Source organism: Loxodonta africana, chromosome 18 (assembly GCF_030014295.1).
Source record: "Loxodonta africana isolate mLoxAfr1 chromosome 18, mLoxAfr1.hap2, whole genome shotgun sequence".
NCBI classification, from domain to species: Eukaryota; Metazoa; Chordata; class Mammalia; order Proboscidea; family Elephantidae; genus Loxodonta; species Loxodonta africana.
The window spans coordinates 40240922-40249360 of record NC_087359.1 but is presented as its reverse complement, the minus strand read 5'-3'; the positions used below and the strand labels follow the sequence as shown (position 1 = coordinate 40249360).

Genomic DNA, 8439 nt, shown 5'->3' with positions numbered 1-8439 from the left:
TGGGGTGAGTAGCAGAGGCCCAGGGTAGGTGTTGCTTCAGGACAGCTGCAGGTGTCTCTGGTGGGCTGGGACCCAGCTGCCACACGAGATATGCCTTGAGACGGGCCTCAGCTCCTGGCCACAGTGCTGAGTTGCCTCCGTGGCCCAGAAGGGGAAAGAGCTCTGGGAAAGGGCAGAGAGAAGACTGCAGGCCTCATCCACTAGGAGGAACCCGAGGGATCATCTCATTTCCAGGGGGCAGGAGGCTGTGTGGAGAAGCATTGCTTGAGTCCCACCAGGGCCAGCTTCACAGGCCTGCAACTGGTACAAAAGGGCTCTGTGCTGGGGATTTAATACTCTGTGGTCACGTCTTGAAATTCTTAACAAATTTACCTTTGAATCTGTTTTGTTAGTAACATCAGATGGGACAATGGAGCATGTGCTGGGGACTGCGAGCCTTAACTCACTGGTGCAGTCCACTCCTTGGCTCCCCGAGGCCTGGGACAATCCAGCCTGCCCCTCCCCACCCCTCAACTGCTGCCACCCTTGGCCAGAGTACCTCATTCTGCTGCCACCCTCTGCCCCTGGTGGGGGCACGAGTACAAGGAGGATGGGGGTGCTGGGCTGGGCGCAGTAATGCCATGCATGTCCTGAACGCTATCGAACGGAACAACCAGGCAGGATTTCTCCCCCATCCAGGTACCCAGTACATCCAGTTGGGGAGGCTGCCGTCCCTCAGGGATCTGGGCAGTGACCAGGAGAAGGGTTGATGTCCCTCCATTTTCCTTTTGCACTGGGCTCTGCAAATAATGTAGCTGGCCCTGGTCACACCCAGTCCCGCCATTTACTAATGGAGCAAATGAGGAAATGACTTCACCTTTTCAGCCTCAATTTTCTTGTCTGAAAATGGAAATAATAATGTCCACGCCACATCGGATTCCTTTGAGGACAGTGAATTTTTTTTCAAGATGCAAGTCTGATTATGATACCCCCCTGCTAAAAACTAATGGCCTGACATCGTTCTAGGATAAAGATCAAAAAGACCCACGATATCAAAAATAAACAATACAAGCCACATACATAATTTTAAATTTTCTAGTAACCACATAAAAAAAAGTGACAGGTGACCTTAATTTTAACAATATGTTTTACTAAAACCCAAAACATCCAAACTATTTCAACAGATAATCACTATAATCTGGCCCCCGCCTGGCCCTCCCTCTTCTTCCTCCACGTTCTCTGCCCTGCAGCCACATTGAACTACTTCTGCATTTCTTTCCTCAAAAGTGTCTTTCTCCCTCCCACACAGGCCTTGGCCTCTGCTGTTCCCAGGCCTGGAAAACTTCCCCTCACACCTATGGATCTTAACTGTTCCTCTTTCAGGCTTCAGCTCAAAGGCCAGACCTTCAGGGAAACCGTCCTTGGCCCCTCTTCCCTCTCCCGCTTTCAATGTACTGTGTGACGGGCCTTCACCATACCCAGCCCGTGTAGTCTGACATTTAAGAGGTCACTTGGTTAACATCTGTCTCCCGTGCTAGCCTGTAAGCTCAAGTACAGAAACCAACATTTCTGTCTTTTCCAAAGGGCTGAGCACAAGGCCTGCGCATGTTTTCAATGTGTCGAATTGAATAGTGTAAGAAATTAAGTATTCCAAAGGCCTGGTACACAGGAAGCACTTGATAACTGTTCACTCCTATTCCCCTCACTCTAGTGGAGAAAATTCCCCCTTATAAATGAAGCTTCAGACACAAAAGTTTCTTCCTTAATTAAGGGACCCTTCTAACCATGTAACTCTGTAAGAGGACTGCAGACACAAAACACTGCTCAGAATTTTTAGGTAGAAACTTTAGTTAAGCGCACAGATTATAAGCTTTTCTTCCTCCCATTATGCACCACTTAAAGATACTATCTTAGCTCCTTTTCATGATTTGGGCAGTGATTAAGGAAAATTACTCTTCAAGCCCAAAAGTAATTACTGCTTTGTCCATGACTTTTTCTTTTTCTCTTCTTGAGAATGGAGGAGGAGCTTCAGAGTAGGAAGTAGAGAAGGGGCACCTCTGTCCCTTGCCTAACCAGCAGCCCTGGCACATAGCCAAATGCTGAGGTGTTGCTGTCTCTAAACCCTTTCCTTTTCTAATTCTTCCCCAAGTGAATATAAACAAAAAGGCTCAGATCCACAGCTGCCAACTGGCTGAGCTGATGTCAAACTCTGTACAGATGGCACCTGTCTAGGTGAGGATTCAGCCCAAGGCCATGTTACAAAGCCAAACTCACCATGTGGCTTCTTCCACCTTTAATCCATTCTGGCCCCTCTCAGGACAGTAAGTTTGAAGAATCACATTCACCGCCACTGTCCCAAAAGATGGTAGAATTATGCACTTCTCAGGGCCTAGTCTCACCAGTCCCACAGGCCTAGGGTGGGAATGACAGTGATTTGCACCTCTGCACAATGGCTTCTTCAATGATACCAAACCCCAGGGCTGTACATTTCCCTGAAGCTTTCCAAATAATCCACAACATATTAATTCCCATGTATTGCCCAAAAGTGATTCATTTAAGTATCACTTGCATATTTAAAGCCCTAGGCGGCTTCAAACCAGGTTTTGCTTGTTTGCAATGAGCATAACGGGGCACACACCCAGCACTCCAAGAGCCTCAGCTAATGAAAGTACATGTTGTCTAATTATTACTGTTTAGAAATTATGCTGCTAACAGTTGGTAATGTTGAAAATCTATAAAATGGGTATGTTGTTTTACAAACCATCATATTTGAATTTGCGGATGATCTAGAGCTGGTGCTTAAAATCAGAATTCAGAGCCCCAAAGAAAATGACTTTATTGAAATTGAACTGAAAGACAGAAGCTATCAAAACCTGCTAAAAGTGAGTTGCTGTGAATTGGGGATTTACCCAGGCCAAGCAGAGAAGATCAGAAAGCTACCAAACACACTGCTTAGAAAGGTAGGGTTTCCATTTTTAAGCGAGGCTGGACTCTTAGTGGGTAAAATTTTTACGTGGAACCAATCATTCAACATTTTAATTTCTAATATGAAAATAAATTCAAGTCACTGGAAATTCTGGCTGGGGGACATCATCAGCATAAGCAAACAGTAGCTAGGTCACCTTCAGCCTGGTACTGTGTAGCTAAAAAACTGCATGACAAGTAACGCCCAAATTTTGACTCGTTTAGTATGTCTGGCTCTACCAATCTCTGCAGAACTGACCGGTTAACAAATAGGTGGCATGGTTCCCAGGATAGAAAACACAAACCCACCTTTAATTTGCTTACCAAGTCAGCTTTCGCAATCTCAGGAAAATTTTACATTTTCACATTTCCCAGCTTCAAAATACACACCTCAATTTTCTTAATTTCAGAAGAAATAATCTCATTTCCTTGGGTATTATTTAAAAAAAAAAAAGTTTTATGAATGCCTTTGGCAATTCTTATTGGTGTCCTAGCTGATGGTATACTCCTTGTAAACTATGGTAAGCAGTGGGATGTTCATACTTCGTTGTTAGGTACCCTCTGAGTCCATTTCAGCTTTCTAGATAGCTAAAAAAAGGGCATACCCTAGCCTAAAGTCTTTTGAGTAGTATGAACTTGGGGCTATATTCCCCTTAGAAACCTGCAACAGGGACAAAATAAATGGATGGTAGAATATCAAAGAAAAAGAAATATTCTCAACTGCTAACATGAATAGACAAAGATACAGAAACAGATACACAAATAGACAATATAGAAATATCTGATGAGTTATGACAAGAGCCCAAGACGTTGGCCAAGATTATTAAGCCTTTTTAATTTAATAACTTCACATAATATTTATAAACCACTATATACTCTTCTACATTAAGGACATTCTAAGACTACAGAACTTTCAGGAAACAGAACTCATTTTAACGAAAAATGGAAACTCTGAATGGACAGAACACACACCATCTCTGACAGAGAAACCCTGCTACAACAGCAATGCTGCAAAAATGATTTATTGAAAAAAACCCAGACATGAGAAACTGCAGTTAACACTTTGTAAATACCAAAGCCTGAATTCAGGTATGGGTTTTGCTGACTTCACTGTGTGAACTTTGGCAAATTACTTCATCTCCAACTTCTCTGGGCTGGAAGAAGAGTAAGTTCAGTGTGTTTTGACAAATAAGATAAAGGTATTAAAAAACTTCAAGGTATGATACTTCCCAATACAAGTTTACTTTGTAGAGCTGTACCCCAATCCTGACCAGGCAGAGGCATGCCTGACTGAGATTGTCAGGACAAACGGCCAGTCTCCTCACCCCTGAAGGCCAGGGTGAGCTGATGGAGCTGGGAATGCCAGGACCAACTTGGCAACACTGGCTGAACCAGCGCTCCGTTTTTAAGAGCACTTCGTCCTATCATTTCCTATTTATGTACTTTTTAAAACTACCCTATAAAAATGCCATGATATATGACTTAATAACTACCCTCATGGTTATTTTGGCTAACATATAACTTGCAACACTGTAAAGGGACAGCACTGAACTCTGTGATACAAAACGAAAAGTTGGTGTCCTCACCAGCATCTAGCTCAAAGGTGGGTTGTCATCACATCCCATTGCTAGGTTCCTCCCTACCACTCTACCTGGAATCCTTCGGAGCCAACTCTCTTACTAAATTCTAGGTAATAGCTGCTTGCACTCAAGTACTGCTTTGCCCACTATATTTAGTCACTTTCATTAGCACACTTATGTCACATTGCCATTTACAGATCTGCTACTCCTAGACTGAGGCCATCTCAAATCCTTTATGTACTGAGGTATGTAAACACTTCTTATGGCCAAGCGCAGTGTCTTACCTGTATCCCCAGAACATGAAATAAGCCACTGTTTCCTCACTGCCAGCTTAATAGCTCAGCTTTGGTGAAGTGGTGGCTAAGAAGCACATGGTTGTTACATGAATATTTATCTTACCCAGTAATTAAAAAAAAAGGGAAAATTTTTCAATGGTGCAGGAAGTGTGTACCATTTTTGTGCACTGTTTCATTCAAATAAAATACTGAGTTAATTTGAGACCCAAATCTGCAATTTGCTCAGTATCCATGGGCCTCTTAGGGGGCCTGCACCTCAGCACTGAGTGGGAGCTTAGGTTCTAAGTCACACATTTTGAAAAGAGAGCATGGTTCCAAAAGAAAGCCAACTCCACCAAGTGCTCAGCCATCTGTTCCAATGCCAGAGGATACGACAGTGGGTGACAGGGGATCAACCTTTAGTGAGGTTCCCTAATTATGTTTTTGTTTTAAATAATGAGTTAAATGTACAATTTCATGTAACATTAATTATTTAGGCAGGAATTCAGGATTGATCATATTAATGGCCTGAAATCACCATTTGCAGAAAATGAAATTTTAAATTGTTTTAAAATAAACATGGTAGAATGAAATTCTATCACTTGGAAAAAAATTAACGCAGGGAAGAAAGCTTACACGAGCCTATAGCAGAACTCACGCAGCTGTTATGTAGTCGTTAATTACAGTAATATCAGTGAGGGTGGTAAGTTAATTATTGCAAGATTGATGACCAAATCCAATACCTGTTTGTTACTAATAAACACAGCCCAGTACCCAAACATATTACGTGTTAGTTTTTATAACAAACACGAACAGTCTTAAATTGCAGACAGAATAAAACCAAATTTGAAGAGTAACATAAAATTTTCACTTCATGCATTGGTTTTAAAAATTAATGAGTAAGGTGCAATTCCACTGAGATTTTAAAATCACTTTAAGAGAAATGAATCAGGTACCAGAATGCTGTAGAAAGTTCCAAAAAAATATTTACGTTAAAATAAAGCATGGGACGATCCAGAATTCTCGCAATCTATGTTCACTTACAATGGGGTGATTGTAACTCAGCACTGATGCCCCTTTCCATCCTTCCTTGGCACTCAGAGCAGAAGTCCTTCCTAAATACCTAACAGCCTCGGGAGAACACAGGCTCCACCAGGGACGGGAGCTTCATCTTCTTTGTATTCAACCTATCAGACCAGCACCTGGCACATGGTAGCCCTCAGTTGTGTGCTGAATGAATTCATAGCCAGGTCCTAAGTTCACAGGGAGTGGACCCAAGTCTCAGCTGGAGGACATGGGTGGGAGAAGGAGCACTGCTAACTGATAACATAGCTAGGTTATATGACTCTCATGTGTTTTCAAGCGAATCTGCAAGTTTCAATCACCTCCCTCCTTTTAAAGAGTAAACCATTTTTCTTAACACACCATGGTACCCCTAAGATTAGAACAAGACCAAAAAGCAGTAGCCTCTCTGAGGTGATAATCTAACTTGAGTGGGGAAGGTTGTGCTGACCGTGGGCTAGGAGTTCAGCTCTTCTCAGTTCCGCAGTTTCTCTTACTGGAATGGCATAAATCCGAGAGAAAAGCTTCCACGGAAGCTGCTCAGACAGGAGAATAAAAGCATCAGCTTCCCTGGCTGGCACCCAAATGAAAAATCATGTCAAGTTAAAAATAAGGTATCCCAAAGAAAACATACATTTAGGTCCTGCTTCTAGCTTTTAAAGAACTACAATTAAGAGCCTAAATTTGGCACTTAAATAGTGTCTTTTAATTTGTGACTTGTTGAAGCAGAATGAATTTTCATGAAATACATTGTTTATATTTCTATTTTATTAGTCACTACCTACACCAAGACCTTTTCCCATTCTTTAAATTTAGATTTTATTAAGAAATATCATACATACAAAAGCACATATACACAGTTTAAAAATGTCTGCCCACATATCACCCACCCAACTTCAGAAATAAGCATCACCAGTTCCTTTGAAGGCCCTGTTGCCCTCCACAATCACTTCTCCCTCCACCCCTCCCATGCAACAGTAACAATGAATTCTGTGTTAATCATTTCCTTTTAGTTACCATATATTTAATTGGCATGTTTTTGACCTTTACAGAAATGGAATCATAGTGGATGTATTCTTCTGTGACTTGCTTTTTTGACCATTATGTTGAGATTCATCCATGTTCACGTGTGTAGCTGTAGTTCAGTCTCATTCCTGTGAAATTCCATTGTAGGAATATACTAGAATATTTATCCAATGGACTGCTGATGAACACTTGGGGTCTTCTAGCTGATTTTTTTTTCCTTTTTCTTACTACAAACAATGCTGTTAGGAACATTCTTACATCCATTTCCTGCCGCACACGTGCAGGAGTTTTGCTAGCATATATACCCAGGGGTAGAATGGCCACGAGAAAGGAGATGGACATGCTCTACCCAGTTACGCCAAACTGCATTCCAAAGTGGTTGTTCCTTAACATATATCTGCAGTCTGTCGACAACTGATCTCTCTATACTTGGGATGGCTGAGGGGAAGAAACAGATCAACTATGGAACTGTCTCAAATGGCATTTTTAAAACAGGAAATTCAAAATTCTGATACAACAATGAAAAATACATTTACTTCTCTGCTTTGGCTTATTTGAAATGTACTTTTAAAAACTACATGTTAAACTTAAAAGTGCTGTGTCCTATGTCTCCAAATAAATGTTTCTAAATATACTGAGTGAAAAAAGCAACATTCAGAACTTGATATACTATTGTGTATTAAAAAAAAAAAAGACCTATATATATACTCATATCTCCCCTCACCCCTTAAAAAACAAACCACTTGGAAGAATAAATTAACAGTAGGAGCTCTTGGAGAGAAGAACAGAGGGACAGGAGCAGGAAGAAGATACAGATCACTAAACACTTCTAATGTTGATATTTTTTTAACATGTGCAAGCATTACAACTGTGATACAAAATTTCAAAAAAAAACCAAAAAACAAAAAACTGGGGTTCTTTCACAAACAACCAAAAATCAGTCAGAGCTCAAACTTGAAAACCAACCCTGAAGGGTCCCACACCACAGAAAGTATACACAATAAATTCTCAGGGTTTTTTTTTTTGTTTCATGCACATTAGAGTAACAGACGTTTTAAAACATATTCACATCTCATCTACAATGCATTAAGTTTTAAAAACAGAATGGACGCAAGTGCAAAAAACTTCAACCACAAATTTTTCAGTTTTTATATCTTTAGAAGCTTTAATCAGAAGGTGGCTGAACTCAACTCCTATGAGGTCAAAGCGTTTTCAGAACTTGGAAATAATGTTGGTTATCCTCTGTGACATTAACTATATTTAAGAAACCAGACAGACCACCTGCAGGTAAGTAATGCTCGAAGAGATGAGGTACATACGTATCTAAGCTAGGCCATATGGCTAGGTCATTATAACCTCAAGATCAAGAAGGCTTTAAACCTCAAATTGAAAAATAAACGTATTGGGATCTGTTTGAAGAAAAAACACATCTTAACCTGTAGGATCCATCTCTACATTACAGAGAAGATGCCTTGAGCAGCAGATTGGTTTGCCTGGTCCCCTTGAGAGGCACAACGGAAATTATGCTACCAGATCACTATTATAGTTTGATG

At 41.0% G+C, this 8439-nt stretch overlaps 1 protein-coding gene across 1 annotated transcript; it reads left to right on the top strand.

The window, feature by feature from the left end:
* Positions 1–2732: 2732 nt before the first annotated feature.
* ANKRD40CL (ANKRD40 C-terminal like) lies at positions 2733–4322 on the top strand (the record flags this gene model as incomplete). The annotated part of the gene is made up of 3 exons (XM_064270326.1): positions 2733–3088; positions 3601–3631; positions 3834–4322. Coding segments are annotated over 3 exons (525 nt in total), but the record flags the coding sequence as incomplete, so codon positions are not given.
* Positions 4323–8439: the final 4117 nt, after the last annotated feature.